A 15,507-nucleotide genomic window follows, 5' to 3' on the forward strand; every position below is an offset into this window, starting at 1 on the left:
TATGGGGAATGTCTTTATCTCCCCACTAAATAATATGTTTCCTTTTTTTAGTTTCAAGTTCGCGGAGAAGAATTTGAGAAACACGAATGGTAAGACTGACCGACACCACCGTTGGTTGGTAATGCAGTGCAAGAGCGGCAGCTTTTAAAAAAATTCAGTTTCGACGTTCTGAAAGCAGTAGCGAGTACTTGAGCGAAGATTTAATTAGAAGAAGATTGATTCAATAGAAGAACGGTAACGAAATGCTTGAACGAGACACGGTTGGTCGCGGAGGCGTGGTTTTCGTGTAGGTTGAAAATTAAGGGGAAAGGAAAAACGAATTAACCGTACGACGATGATGTCATTGCCCCGACAGGTTATGAGCAGTGCGCGGCGAGGATGTCAAGATGGCTGCCACGTACATCTGATCGGAGGTGTGTGTGCTCGCGAAATTTGACGCCGACCGTGATAAAAGGGGCTGTGTTTTTCGAGTCCCTGACATGGTGACAGTGCATAGTTAGTCGGCCTGTATCCATGAGGACCACTTTGTACACCATCGATGATAGTTCTTGTCGTCGCGGCCGGCGGCGGCTCGCATTGAACCATGTTCAGCAAAAAACTTCATGCAGACGTCAAAAAGTCAACACTGAAGATTCAGGATGTTAAAAAGGATAGCGCGACTCGGTTCAAGCACCTTAAAATCGTATTAGGTGAGCACACGTTTTTTTCCACCCGGTACACGGCGCCTCGTAATTAAGCCCAAACGTTAATTCGTCGTGGAAATTAAACGCGAATAACCAGTTTAACAGCGCGAGCTAATGAACATGACGACGGTTGAAGGAGAGGGGCGGCAATTTTGTTAGCATTTGCCGCCTACGCATCAACACGCCGAGACTCTATTAACGTTATCGTAGAACTTGTTCGTTGAAAATTCGGTCAAATGAATTTTTCCATTTGCCACGATGCCTGGTCTACTTCTTCCATCAGCTGTTATAGCGTTTGCGATATTTTTTCGAAAAAAAAAAACATGTTCCGAACTTGAACAGCACGTTGTCTACAGAATGAAAATATAATTCGAGCAATTAAATCTCGTAATGCAAATTTGGTAATAAATTAATGATAATGTCACATCATCGATATTGCATATTTATTTTATTTTGAAAATGGTTAATCTCCAAGCATTGTTTAACGTTGTTGTATGCTCGGTTTTGAGATGAAAATAATTTGCTCGCGTGCAATTAGAATACAAGGATCATGGTATTGAGAGGCAGTCGGTATCTAATCACCAAACCGCATAACCACACTAACCAGCCTACCATGGCCTCCAATTCCATCTAATGTTACATTATTATTACACACAGATAGTGGTACGTGCTTAAATGTTTAATCATCGTTAATCAATAAAATATCTTGTAGCTTGTTTGCGAAATATCACTATCAAATATATTCGATAGATTTTTAGGGAAGAACTTTTAATTTTCTAATAAACATAAATGTTTTGATCAATTTTTTAAATTTTAATCTAAAGAAAAAAATTATAAGGATATGTAAGATGATCAGGACTGTATTAGCTTATGTTTTTATCATTACGTGTAGCTATGCATAAGGACAATATTTGCAATGGTCATATGAGAACATAGAAGGAAAAAAGAAGTTCTACTATATAAGTACAGGTGCACAAGACCAGTGATGATGTAATAGAGGTTCCACAGCTCTCCCTATAAACCAAACCTCTTATGAAAGAAAAGTAGCTCTGATTTCTGATCTTATCTAACTTATAGTAAATGTTTATTAATATGTAGTCCGATAGAATTACTGTTCTCTGACATTAATGTTAATAGCACAAGTTAACAACTGTTTCGACATGTTTTATCCTTAATGTTGTAACAAATGAAATGTTAATAAAATCTTTTGGTCGTTCCTTTGTTAATATAAACAATTCTTTTTACTAAAAAGTTTGCTGTCTTTTTTACAGAAAATGTGGACACTGATGAGGCAAAGGGGTTTTTTGAAGGCAACTTCAGTCATGTTTATTTTATTCTGTATGATTGTTTTGTGTCAGCTGAAACAAATCTACGGCAAAGAGGTAAGACTATTCACCGACATAAATAGTTTATCTCTCGATAATATGAATTAAAACTGCATTGGCAAATAAATGTGTACACGACTGCAATTTCTCTTCCTATCGATGTAACTGAGTGCAGTTTTATTTATAGAAGTACGACTGTAATGAATGTATCAAATTTTACATATATAATTTTTTTAATCCCAAGTATCATACTTATTTTACTATTTGCTTGTTTTCTCTCTATTTTGCTGCCAGAACTTTCCTTCCACATTGGTGAGTAAAAGACAGATGACTATGTTTACGTTCCTGGCATGTTGTAGTCCCAGTTCTATTAATACGATCTATACATCAGATTGTATAAATACATTATTGTTATAACTTGGGGTGGGTCGGAAAATCTCTGCATTTGCAATTTCTGTAATCGTGAATTTACGAATCTACGTGGTTTATTTATTTAATAATCTTCTGAACCCTTAACTTAGAAACATATGTAATGTAATTTCAGAAGTAATCCCAGGTCTATTTATGACTAGCATGTACATAGAAAACCTTCAGATTGGAGCTTTTTTTGTATCTTTTTTTTTTATTCATTGTCAATGTAATATAGTTGAAAACTTAAGCAGACAAATATGACACACTTATCGAAGATATTAATTCCTTTATAGCACATAAAGCAAATAGGGAGGAATTGGAGCAAGTATTGCAGCTCTTAGAGAAAGTTTTGACACTTCTCCCAGAGCTTCTTAATAGGAGATGGCAATGTCACAGTCTGGCAAGAATTTTGCAAAAACTTTTACATCCTGGTAATAGTTGGAAACTTCGTAGACAAGCCTTAAGGTACATTAAAAACGTATCGTATGTAAATGCTTTGAGTGCATGACAGTGTTGTGTAAAAAAATATGTTTTAGCGTCGGAATTCTTGCATTTGTCAACGTCTGTGCATAATGTGGTGAAAATTAATTTTTCAGGTATTTTATTTTATGGTATCAAGCGCTTGGCGAAAATGCACCGGAGCATATACATCAAATGTTTGCGAGTTTGGTACCAGGGTTTCCACCCCAGCAGCCATCTCCTTACAAGTCTGAACGTAAGGCGGATGGGAAGAGGGATAAACTTGCAAAAGTAATTGGTTGTGATGATAAAGATAAGAAAGAATTTTATGATACGCAATTGTCGCAAAGTACTTTCCACGACAATGCCTCGAACCAATGTCCCGTCGCTCCTGTCGACGGAGGGCCCATTTTACCTCCGCAAAGCGGGGAGAAGCCTCTCGACAACGAGACTGTTCGTTTTTTAGAAGCATTACTTGAATTTATGGTTACTCAGGTACAAAAGAATACTCGCGCGTTATTTTAGTAAGTACAGTGCAATTTGGTAGCGTGTTACATCCGAGTTTTGTTTCCATCCTCTATACAGGTCATGAAGATAGAATGGCGTGATAAATCTTCACGACAGCACAAGACTTTTCAATTTTTGTTAGAACGTTTTAAAGTTGCATACCTTCGTCATATTTGTCCCGAGTTTGACGATAATTTCTCCTTGTACAAACCTAATTTAGAATTGCCTACGATGCGTAAACCAACAAATCAAAGTCAGGATAATTATGTATTATGTAAAGTTGCGTTGATCAAATGGATTGCTAGTTTTACGCATATCGCTAGAAAAGATGGTCTTTTCGCACATCTTTCGCACAGGTATTGCAAACGTTCAAAGTATACTATCACTTGTGCATCGTACCAGCGATGGTATGCCACCGTTGACGTAAATATGTTTCCCTCAGCACAACTCCGAACGAAGAAAATACGGATTCGGAACTTCGTCGCGTATCGGTTACACAGAATTCGTCCGATTCGAGTTTACTGTCGCCCGAATCGTCTATATCTCAACCAGAAAATCAAAATCAGGAAGATAACACCGTCTCGGCCGTTACGCTAGTCAGAGAAGTTCTGTACAGTAACAGAGATAACGTGAATTTCGTTCACGAACTGTACAGACAAGCATTTCTTCTGGACTTTAATCACGCTGGTGCTATAAGAAAGGCTATAGCCGTTTACAAAGATTGGATACAAATGAGTGTGAGTAATCGTGAATGAAATTTGTTATCTTTCCTGTGGAGCTTTCCTGTTATGAAAATGCACATTGTGTCTCTTTACTAGGAGCTTCCTCCGTTCATGTTAGAATCGTTGGATAGTCACAAAGAACGAGACTTGGACGAGACTTTTAAAAAGGATACGAACGATATCGATAAAAGTCCATCCGAATCTTACCGTCAAACGAGATTGAGGAACGATTCTTACCTCGGTGCTATACACAGGGAAAATTTGTTTATAAGAGCGGGTTTACAAAATGTTCTACAAGTATTCATTACGCAAGCTTCTAATGTATTCTTCTTAGAACATTCTGGACCAAATGCATCTCCGACGTTGCTCGAAGAACAAACGGATAGTTGCAAAAGAGTATTAAACGTGTATCGTTACGTCGTTATGCATTCTAGATTAGAACCAGGCACTTGGGAACAGTTGCTTAGGTAAATGTATTACGCGTTATTTCATACCATTGCGAACGAAGCATAGTATATCTTACATATCTCTTGATTATTGTCTGTTCATAAGGGTATTGCTACAAATAACATCGCTCGTTCTGAACGAGAAATCGTCTCGACGCAAAGCTCAGGAAAGCATCGGCGGCAAACTTGCACCTGCTATATTTCAGACTTTAATCGTCACGTGGATTAAAGCCAATCTGAATGTGATTATCTCTACCCAGTTATGGGATCAGTTTCTGGACGTGTTAACGTCTTTAACGCAATGGGAGGAGTTGATTCGAGAGTGGGCGGTAAGTTACACAGAGTAAAAAAATATTTATTCCATGCATATATGCCCATGTAGATTACAAATGTTGTTTCTCTCTTGTAGAAAACGCTGGATACCTTGACGAGGGTACTTGCCAGGCACGTGTACAACTTGGATTTAAACGATCTGCCATTGGATAGACTGAGCGAGCAAAAGACTAAAAGGCGTCGCGGCGTTGGAAGTCGTGCCGCTTCCACGGGGAGTGTCCAACCACCTCGCAAAGGAAGTGTCGATCAAGAAAATAACGCTGTGTCTAAAGAAAATGTCACTGGTAATAAATACTGAAACCACGCTCCATTTATTATTCACGATCTCGGGTTTGTACGTTATTTTCGGTAACACGAAATGTTTCTTTGCTTTAAATAGACCATCCGATGCGAGACTTGAGGAAAGTGCGACCACTTCCGCGCAGCATGAGCGACAACACTATATACAATGGAAAAGCGCGGACGAAGCTTCACAGAAATCGTACCCACACAGTGCACAGCGGCATTCCTGGTGAGTAATTCACCAGAAAGCCAGCGTGTACTTTTATTTTCTCTCGATTAAACTTTGGTGACCTATGTAATTCGGTAGTGCCATCTGTGTTGCTGACAGTGCGTTGCAATTTATTTATAACTTTGTCTCTTACTTTTTCGCTTTAATGCCGACACCCGGTTTAAAAATAACCAGTCTGGTGTCAGCCAGACACTTGTCTCCTCTCGTTCATTCTCTCTCTCTTTCCCTTTTGTACCCTTTTATTCGTAACATTCCCACCATCGTTTCTTCTTTTCTGCTTGCTCCTAATTTCAGCCAACGAAATCGTCCGATCAAAGTCATTTCGGTACAGACATATTTCTTTCAGTGGTTGTGGCTTATTTGTGTATTAAGTGTAAACAATTTCCACACGCGCAGTACTCCCCCTATCGATAGAGCAAGACATGGCGCGGTTGTTGTCGAGTGGTTCCACATCGTCGTCGGGAACTGGCAGAAAAATGTTACCGAACAGACGCGCTAAATCCTTGGATAGCATTGTCATAGTCGATAGCGAACCACCGTCGCCGCGATGCCCATCCCCGACGCCCAGCAGCGGGGTTGACAGCAACAAAGACAGTCCGATACAAATAGAAAACATTGACGGCAGTAGTATCGGTAAGTACACGATTTGCTGCTGTTTGTTAAAATTTTTATCATCAATTTTATTCGGTTTCATTTTTCTTTTAAAATAATTACATAACATCGTGTGAGCATATTTACGATTTCCAAAATAATTTCTATGTTTATTGTTATTTACGACGCACATCTCACAAGTGTAATACTAACAGTGAAATATTTATATTGGGAGAATAAAATTTATATTTTTACTCATACGCTTCGCTTATATTTCCGCAAATTAACGAGCCATTTACATTGCGCAACTTGATATAATTAGAAACGAAGGTTCCACGTACAATCGTGTTACATATCTTTATTTCTTTTGATGTAATTTTTTATATATTGTTTATTATCTTTATAATTGCATGATTACTTTACAGACACTAACGATGCATCGGAAAGGAGATCTGTTATGGCAGGTGGTGGTGTTCGCGGATGGTTACCAGATGTAGCGGTCGTATTATGGCGACGAATGTTGTCAGCCTTAGGGGATGTAAATAACATTCAAGATCCTTCCCTGCACGGTCAAGTCATGGACTACCTCGTTCAACTTACGCAAACGCTTATAAAAGTCAGAATCTGTTTTATATTTTACAAATTGTCGCAACGATCACACTGATTTCTATAATCGAACTTTAACATTGCTTTCTTGCTATGAAATAGATTCGTTTAAATCAAGGTGTATCTGGGGACAATCAAGCAACCCCTCCAGCTCCAGAACTTATACCTCCGTTAACGGTTATTGCTCCGTGGTGTTTTAAGGTTGTTATCTTATATTATTTATTCAATTCGAATTACCCTGATGCTCTGGAACTAGCCAACAATAAAAAATGTTATAATTATGCACTTCTAGGCGATACAACTTCCCGATCAATACCAAATTGGTAAATTAGCAGCGTACCGTTTGATCTGTCTTTTGACAGTTCAGCCTCAGGACATCAACTTACCGAAACAACACTTGACCCTCTTTTATCGCGCGGTTCACAACGGTATCGTTAGCAACGACAGCAAAGTACTGCATGTGCTGGTCAAATACACTGGACCCAGGTTATTCAGTTTGAATCTTCCCGGCTCTAGTCTACTGATCCTGGATTACATTCATGCTGCTAATGTAATATTAAGTAGTCAGGATATCGAGGTACAACACGTAAATTGCATAACGACTTCGTACCTAAAATCGTACGGTTATAAAACTAGAAACAACATGAAAATGTTGCTTGCAGGCACCGAGAACAGAGGCTGTCTCGATAATTGGGTCGCTGTTATCATTACCTGCTACTACAATTAAATTGCCTGTATTGCAACCTACCCCAACGGATATTCTCACCATGACGTGTCCAGACGCAAAGGTGTTTATTTCTTTGTTCGTTCATCATTTTAAAACTCAACCACGGATATATCTTACACGGAACGTTTTATTTTAGGAACATATAATCACGATCCTTTTAAGAAGCTGTAGGCGTGAACCAACTGGTATCGCAAGATGCGTGGCTCTTTCGAGCATCGCGATGTTTGTGTACCGAGAATTGTGCTACAAGAATCAACATCCGCGGATCCCAGAATCTGTTACAGTTCTTCTTTTGGCGCTCAGGGTAAGTTTTTCAAATCCGTTAGAGGCATACAAGCATAGATAGATGATTAAGATCGGCGTCAGCAGTTTCTTCGATGTAAAGGGCGTTTTGCATGTTACGGGTATTCGTTGTTTCGGATAAAAATGTGAAGAAAAAATTCGTCTTTTAACCGAAAGAAAAAATACCTCTTTAAGTAGCAAGCACTATGTAGCGTATCATTAAAATTTGTAGTTGCATTCCCGTAGAAAGGCGTATTTATCTAACAAAATGTTTAAACTAAGCGTAGTAGACGTGTCATAGTAGTAGTGCGAAATTCAGTATCTCTTCCACTGAGTCTGATCGACAGCGGGTGCAAGGAGCAGACCGTCGCAGAGCTGGTTTCTGTTTCCCGCTAATGGATCAGGTAGTTTATCTTGGATTAACCAACCTGTGTACATCCCTTTATTACGTGTTGTTACAGTATTTACCTGTCGACTGATGTCTACGTGTCTTTAAGGATGTCTACAACCTTGCATGGTTCTATTGCACGGTCGTCTGTGTAAAATGTCCAATGATATTTCAATGTCTGATTCCATTATACCTTACATACATACATATATACATACAATAGTGATTAACGTGTTTCCTATTTAGTACTAATTCGTACAGAACCGACGAAACCGTGATAGGTGAATGTATAATTCTAACATTTGATTCTTTGTTGCGTAGGCCAGTCATGCCACTGTCGCACAAGTCGCGTGTGACTCTCTTCTGTTGCTGTGCGATAAAGCGGACACCCTTTTAGAGCTATATCCGAATGTGCCATCTAAAATAATTCATGTGAGTTTCGCGTAAAAAAATTTGGCGAGAAATTGTGTTCACGTCTGTGTAAATTTCAGATTTTATCAGAAACGCTTGGATATATGAGTACACGAGACAGGCGAGGTCCATTGTCAATATCAATGTTATTTTGTTTGGGCGAATGGGCAATGCATCTAGGTCCGGATGTTTTATTGCGAGTATTTCAGGGAAAACCTTTGCTAATGACTTTGTTCACGGTCAGTAATATAACAGAGTGTCTCATGAAAAGTGCACTTTCCACTTTTTCTTACGAAAATAATTTCTATGTATACAGGTTTTGGATAATATAGTGCAGGATAGAGTCGCCAAAGGTTTATTACACTCGGGTAAAAATCACGGGGACGAAGACGATGATTTCGATCCCGATATCACGTTGGACAACTTGGCCGACGAAATTAGCGCCAAATCACCTCGTCGAGGCAATATTCAATCTGTCCAATTAGCAGCAAAAATGGTACTATATATAATGAATGCTAGAAAAAAATATAGATTGAAATTGAAATTTTCTACTAGGTCATGATGCATTTAATAAATCATTTGGGACATTTTCCAATGGGTATCGGAGCTGCGCGACTATCCTCGTTGGTCGTCGAATTGGACGATGTACCAGGAATCGACGGAGACGAATTGTCATCCGCCATCTTTCATGCGCCAAACATACAATTACTGATGTTGTCAAACTCTGTGATAATGTCGCTAGTCGAGCTGGCCGCGTTGGACGCACCTGGTGGTGGTGTCACTGCGGGATTAACAACGGCTCCGTCGTTGGTTAGAGTTCTGTTGCGAGATTTGGCGGGGAAAGCATCTTGGGATAGTTCGATTTTGTACAGCCAACCGTCGGCAGACGACGATGCACCGATAGCATTTACAAAACACGGTAATGGAAATGCTTATCGATACGTTAGTTTTGACGTGTATGAAAATTTCGGTTGTAACGTAGACAATTGTGTTTCAGTCGAATGGAAAACAAAAATACACGGCGACGATTTGAGCAGCGTTACGACATCTCAAACGTGTACGCCTCGGCACACGATACGACACCGCGAACCTCACATATTGCCTACGTTTGCGAACGGTGCGAGCGATATGGATAACTTGGACGATGTATGTCCGATGTCATAATAGAGCGTTAAAAGGAAATTCTTATTTAATCGTTCAATTTTTTATCGATTTAATATCCAATACTTTCAGCTCTTACAATATATAGGGCACACGAGTCCCGAAGTATTAACCAATCCAGAAATCGCACTGAACGCTCCTGCTAATCCACCACAGGGGCATTACCTCGAAAGCGAAACCATCGCGACCATTCTCAATCAAAGGAACGCGGAACAAGAGCATATCAATAATTGGAATCAGCATATTAGGTACATTGTCTGTGCTGGGGTAATGTAACCGTGTTAAATCTATCCGTGTGTTATCGTTTCAGCATGTGTGCATCAGCAATAAATCCTCCATCTTGTCGACCACCGCCAGCGCCATTTCATCACTGCCGTCTTCTGTTTTCGCATCTGGGTCTGTCGGGGTGGGAGCAACGTAGAAAATTACATTTACTGTCGAAGAATGAGAAGCTCTTGCGAGAGCTACGGAACCTGGACAGTCAGAGGTCCAGGGAAACGCATAAAATAGCAGTGATTTATGTTAGTCAGGGTCAGGAGGATAAGAACTCTATATTAAGCAACGTTACCGCTAGCAAAGAATACGAGAACTTTATCGCGAAATTGGCGTGGGAAGTCGAACTTGAATCGCACACAGGTTTCCTTGGTGGTCTCGTTCCTGGGAAAGCATCCGGCGTTACCGCGCCCTATTTTGCTACATCCTTCACCGAAATTCTTTTTCACGTGGCAACGAGAATGCCTTCCGATAGTCATGAAAGTTTATTGCAAAAAGTAAATTTTATTTCACATACATCATGATGAAGCAGTACATAGAGGTGGCGTGTGTCGATGAAACGAGATACCTTAATTATTTCAGACGCGACATCTTGGCAACGACGAGGTTCACATAGTTTGGTCCGAACACTGGAGAGACTATCGCAGGGATATTATACCGACCGAATTTTGTGATGTTTTAATAGTGATATATCCGTTACCCAACAAATTGTATAGAATTCAAATATCCCGAAAGTCGGAGATTCCATTTTTCGGGCCTCTGTTCGACGAATGTATCGTGGAAGATAAAGTTCTACCCGGATTAGTGAGAACAACCGCGCTGGCCGCGAGCAGGGCAAAACGGTCTACGCTTACGTTGTATCAACATTAGTAAGTGTTTCGTTATTTATGCCCATCAATCGCATTTAATAATCTCCTGATCTGAAATGTTTCAGTTACGAAGAGAGAGCGAGGTCCATCGATACTGTTATGAGAAACCATAAAGAAGCAACCACATTCGAGGAATTTACAGCAAACGTGTACTCTCCGGTACAACCACCGAGCCCATTCAGCGGGGCTTCTTCCGTGTCTGGTTAGTTTCTCTACATTATATTAGTAAGAAAACGAATTATAAAATCCATTACACATGTCCATAGGGAACTGTCACATAAAATAGCAACATAGCTAAGTGCAAATCCTGTTTATTTGCAGTTTAATTCAATGCACAGTTTTCATTCTTCATAGCAGTCACGAGATAGACTTCTTCTTAGAACGTTTCATAGAAGCTGAACAGCTTACAGCTGAACAGTGAACCTTTTTCAATAGTTTTTGCATGAGCCTAGACGTGAATCTTTATTATTATTATTATCAATATCACACTGTCAGGATCTACAACAAGCGTGCAATCCACAGCATCGTCAAACCTCGCAGCAGCGCTTATAGATTCTCATCAGGGTCGATCCGGTCTACGAAGTTCATCGGCGACGAGCAGCGATAACCGCGCGAATAGAGGTGACTAATTCAGTCCACTAACCCCCACCCACCTTGTAACACCACCCAACAAGGTAGTATTATAATTTATTTATTTTTTTTCTTTGCTGTTTTTACCAACGTTTTGTCTATACAAAGTGTTTCTCTTGTTTATTTCTATTTTTTCTTCCATAAACTACCCGGTAGCGGTTCTATATGTTACCAATAATGCAAAAGTTTTGTGCATTGTCTTCAAGTTTCGTCCAACAAACTCCAAACGATATTTCACACGAACGGATAAACATAACGCTATACTTCTATCCGTTTAAAAAAACGGTACAAATAAATTATAGCAATACACGCTTTTATTTTGAATTTATTGAATCTACACTAATGGTAACTTATAAACAAGACCAGAGACAAATGACAAATATAGTACAACTATTATTTGTTTGGTATTCACATATCTCTTAACTATATTTTTGTTTGACAGTCTTACACAATCTATTCAGAGGTAAAATTTCCTTTTTACGTGCATATTAGACATAGACTGGTACATATTTCCTTATATTCATGTCACATTACAGATGATACTTTGTTTAATGTTGCTTTATAGATCGAGAGTGCCAGTACTATGTGTATATAGTGTCTTAGGAAACTCTCATAAATTATAAACCCTTTCTTTTTCATTTATAGTTACGTTTTTTTTTTATTTTATTTTATTTTAAAACAGAAGTAAGTATTAAAAAGAGATAAAAAGTGAAGACTGGAACTAATGGATATAGAATGTACAAAAAGAGATTTATTTGCAACTTGAACAAATATTTCCGAGACTCTATATTTACATGGCACTGTATATTGCAAGTAGCTTTTCGCAAATTACATAGTTGTATGTTTCTATCTATAAGTACAGTCATTCATCTGTTCTACAATTTGAAAACTAAGTGTACAAATATTTCACATCAGTTGTTGTCACAAAAATTTTTGTATAAAATCACACAATTCAATTTTTTCTAGCTTGCTTGTTTTGTTTCATGAAATCATAATTTTAATAAAAAGATACAGAAAATAATTGCAGAGATTGTTTAATAGAAGATGTTTCCTTTCTTTATTTTTTCTTTTTATACAAAAGAATTACTTCAGCAAACTGCACGTTTTGTTTCGCTGTTACATATTTGCGTATGTCAAACAAAATCGTTGCGTTTTTGGCTATGTATGTAATTATTCCGTGTGCCTTGATTCGTGATTAGTATGTGGCGACAAGAACTGGAGCGAATTTTGACACTTTGTTTTCAGTTTCTGATGGAAGCAGAGTGTGGTTTAGCAACGACACGCCAGAGAGTACAGCACTTCATGGAATTTCACCTAGACCTGTAAAAAAGATGTCGTTCAAAACTGGACCGAAGCAAAGAGCAAGCACTCAACCCACACCACCCGACAGTCCAAGATATAAATAAGAAATTTTGTATCAATACGATAAAAAAAGAACATTTTTTGCACAAGAGGTTGTCTGGGTATATCCTGGAAGTTGTAATTTAAGAGAATTCTTTAAAATGCTAATTAACACAATGCGTTACGATAGTATACAACAGGTGACCCACTGTACTCTACATTGAAGGTAGTAGGTACGTTAGGATTAAAATGGCGGGTTCGGGTGACTTACCATTTTCGAAATTGTCTTTACAGTGGGCATCGAAATATCTGATTAGTCTTAGCGTTTTCTGTTTTCCGTCCTTAGGTTTAATTTTTATATTAAATGTACAGATCGTTGTTTATTTATTGCAACGTGAATATTAATTTATTGGAACATAAATATATGAGAAGATTTAATGGATCATAGGTATACAATAGTAACTATATTTGTTATATACATACACTTATCAGTGTCACATGACAGCTATTTTCATTGTACAGTACTTTCTTAAGATCAGTTTACCCTTGTACTTGAATAGGTAAGCTTAAATAATTATATCGATTAAAGCTTCTATCTTAATTTATATCAAAGATAACGAGCATCTCGATGTTACACACATGCCTTTGTAAAATGTTAACTTTTATTTCCTGTAATGTAATGGGGTGATAAGAACACATAATTATCGTGTAATCGCAAAACACACGACTGTGCGCGTGTTGATAAGAATCAAATATTATTTTTTAACGTCAAGGTTTTACAAGTCAACAGTGTCACATCTATTAGTACTGTAATAAGTTGTACTTCATGTTTCGCGTTCGGTCCGAATTTTTTTTTTTTTTTTTTAAACTGTCTACACGTTACATTCCATACGATTTATCTTTTCTACGCTTCACATTCATTCTATATCCTTTGAGTAAATTTTTTAACGTATCTCCGAAAAGATCGAAGCATTCCATTTAAGTTTTTTTTTTTATTCGATTTCAACGACTGGTACCACATGTTAGAATTTACGCGTTAACAGTGTCTTAGTTTGTGTACATTGTGTAGAGGAAGAGATCAATTAGGGAACAGTTCTGTTGTCATACCAAAGTTACAGGTACTTGGTGCTTTACGATACTCGAGATATAAGTATTTTAAATAATGTGTCAAAACGTGTTATTTCCGAAGGTTAATAAATCTAAAAAAAAAAAATAAATAAATAAAAAAAAGAGAGAAAAAGTGAGAGAGAGAAAGCGAAATTGGGAAGAGTTTTTGAAAGTAAACGAATAATTAAAAGTGTGTTGAGTAAGAGTAAACTGTTGCTTTGGAAAGATTCATGTTAACACAGTGATAGTAATCAAAGTATTAATATATTATTGGTCGCTGTCGATATGATCAGAGTTTAGGGTGAAATTATATTGTAGTGAATATCGATATGATGGTATTCGAGCTGGGATTGTAATAGACAACACGTTTCGAGTTTTTTTTACCATTTTAAAGATTGTCAGAAACCGCATTCAAAAGTGTAGGGTGTTAGCAACGAAGATGTAGATGAATAATTACCGATGTGCAGACCATGGCCAAAGCAGCATTATTTTTTCACTAATTTATAACGAAGTAGAATTGAGAAGAGCCGTGTATGTATTGTACATAAATTGTTAAGCTCGCGAACGGTATCGAGGTCATTAATGAAAATTATTCTCTGCGAAACATTGTATCGCTATATTATTGAAAAAACTATTGGTCTATATATGCGTATATTCGATATATACATATAAAGAAGAAGAAGAAGAAGAAGAAAAAGAACTTATTACAGTCTTACATAAGGATGCTTTCACGAATCGTATCTAAAAACTGTACTTAATTAACTATTTTCATTAGTACCGTTATAATAACTACTTGCTATTATTTATGTTATAAATATATAAATTGCTGTTAACATTATTAGCGTAGCGCTGATCTATTTTTCTTACTGGACATTACGCTTGCAATACATCAGAACGAAACACACGAAAATACCAAGGGAATCATGAACGAAATCTTCGGTAGATAATGTTGTTTCATTATATAAAAAATTTCTACCAATTTTGTTCTAATTTTTCTCGCGGACATTTAATTGTGTATGTACAAATGGTACGTGTTTACAATCCATTGCTTCTATATAAATGTTAAAAAGAGTTTATATATCTATGTATAACAATTGTTTTATACTTAGCGAGAGGGAAGCTCTACACGTCATCTGATTCTACTGTTTGCCAAATAGAATCGTGTCTGATTTTCTGTTCACGATGAATTTAACAAGTTGTAATCGTTTCGAATCTTTAGACCGATGGAAACGGTGTGGAATTAGAATTTCGTAGAATTGCAGGCGGCGGCGAGGTTAACGAGTAGCGTTTCAGAACTTTTTAAACGAAATTTCTGCTGTAAAATCTGTACTATGAAATTCGAACACCCGTGAAAACGTTTTCAGGATTTACAGTGTTCTAGAACAGAATAGGAATCGGATAGGAAAACGTATAATTCTGTATTAAAAACGCATTAGATAGTTTCCCATAGAGAGCGGTATTCGGAATTGATCTAAAACACGTTATTCTTCTGTAACGGAAATTGCCCAAAGGTTTCTCTAATATCGTATTAATTGTACACATTTCTGCAATGGAATGTACATTTTATTGCACAATAAAATTGTGATGAATCAACCTTGAAATTTCCCCGGGAAATTTATTTCCCCTGTTTATTCATTCTGTGCAAAATTATTAGCAAACAGATTAATAGTACGCGAATTAATTTTAGCGTGTGATTTGAATTTGAAGTTACGCTCTTGTTAGTT

General features: G+C 37.6%; 1 protein-coding gene across 7 annotated transcripts; it reads left to right on the forward strand.

Annotated features, from left to right (window-relative positions):
• The first annotated feature begins 377 nt into the window (after positions 1-377).
• On the forward strand, positions 378-15,370 carry LOC122398794 (probable Rho GTPase-activating protein CG5521). Of its 7 annotated transcripts, none has more exons than XM_043398989.1 (28): positions 378-689; positions 1,955-2,065; positions 2,303-2,320; positions 2,713-2,884; positions 3,016-3,373; positions 3,464-3,741; positions 3,828-4,122; positions 4,204-4,574; positions 4,660-4,882; positions 4,963-5,170; positions 5,266-5,397; positions 5,794-6,030; positions 6,414-6,604; positions 6,697-6,795; positions 6,887-7,171; positions 7,257-7,382; positions 7,458-7,625; positions 8,313-8,423; positions 8,483-8,641; positions 8,719-8,898; positions 8,958-9,321; positions 9,400-9,548; positions 9,636-9,811; positions 9,874-10,333; positions 10,419-10,705; positions 10,771-10,907; positions 11,201-11,326; positions 12,581-15,370. In XM_043398989.1, exons 1-28 carry the CDS (start codon positions 584-586, stop codon positions 12,739-12,741), a joined length of 5,688 nt encoding a protein of 1,895 aa, XP_043254924.1. In that variant the 5' UTR covers positions 378-583; the 3' UTR covers positions 12,742-15,370. The 7 variants fall into 7 exon arrangements, with proteins under 7 accessions (XP_043254924.1, XP_043254927.1, XP_043254926.1 ...); XM_043398992.1 differs by having other exon boundaries at positions 11,228-11,326; XM_043398991.1 differs by having other exon boundaries at positions 5,812-6,030.
• The last annotated feature ends 137 nt before the right edge of the window (positions 15,371-15,507 follow it).

The sequence above is a fragment of the Colletes gigas genome, unplaced genomic scaffold (genome assembly GCF_013123115.1).
Source record: "Colletes gigas isolate AHSC1104 unplaced genomic scaffold, ASM1312311v1 Colletes_gigas_Sc00012, whole genome shotgun sequence".
Taxonomy (NCBI): Eukaryota; Metazoa; Arthropoda; class Insecta; order Hymenoptera; family Colletidae; genus Colletes; species Colletes gigas.

Excerpts from the sequence above, each read along its gene's own strand:
- LOC122398794 (XM_043398989.1), top strand. The coding sequence starts at position 584 with ATGTTCAGCAAAAAACTTCATGCAGACGTCAAAAAGTCAACACTGAAG. Across the intron at positions 3,742-3,827 it reads TTCGCACATCTTTCGCACAG|CACAACTCCGAACGAAGAAA; the intron begins GTATTGCAAACG and ends TGTTTCCCTCAG. Across the intron at positions 7,383-7,457 it reads TGACGTGTCCAGACGCAAAG|GAACATATAATCACGATCCT; the intron begins GTGTTTATTTCT and ends GTTTTATTTTAG.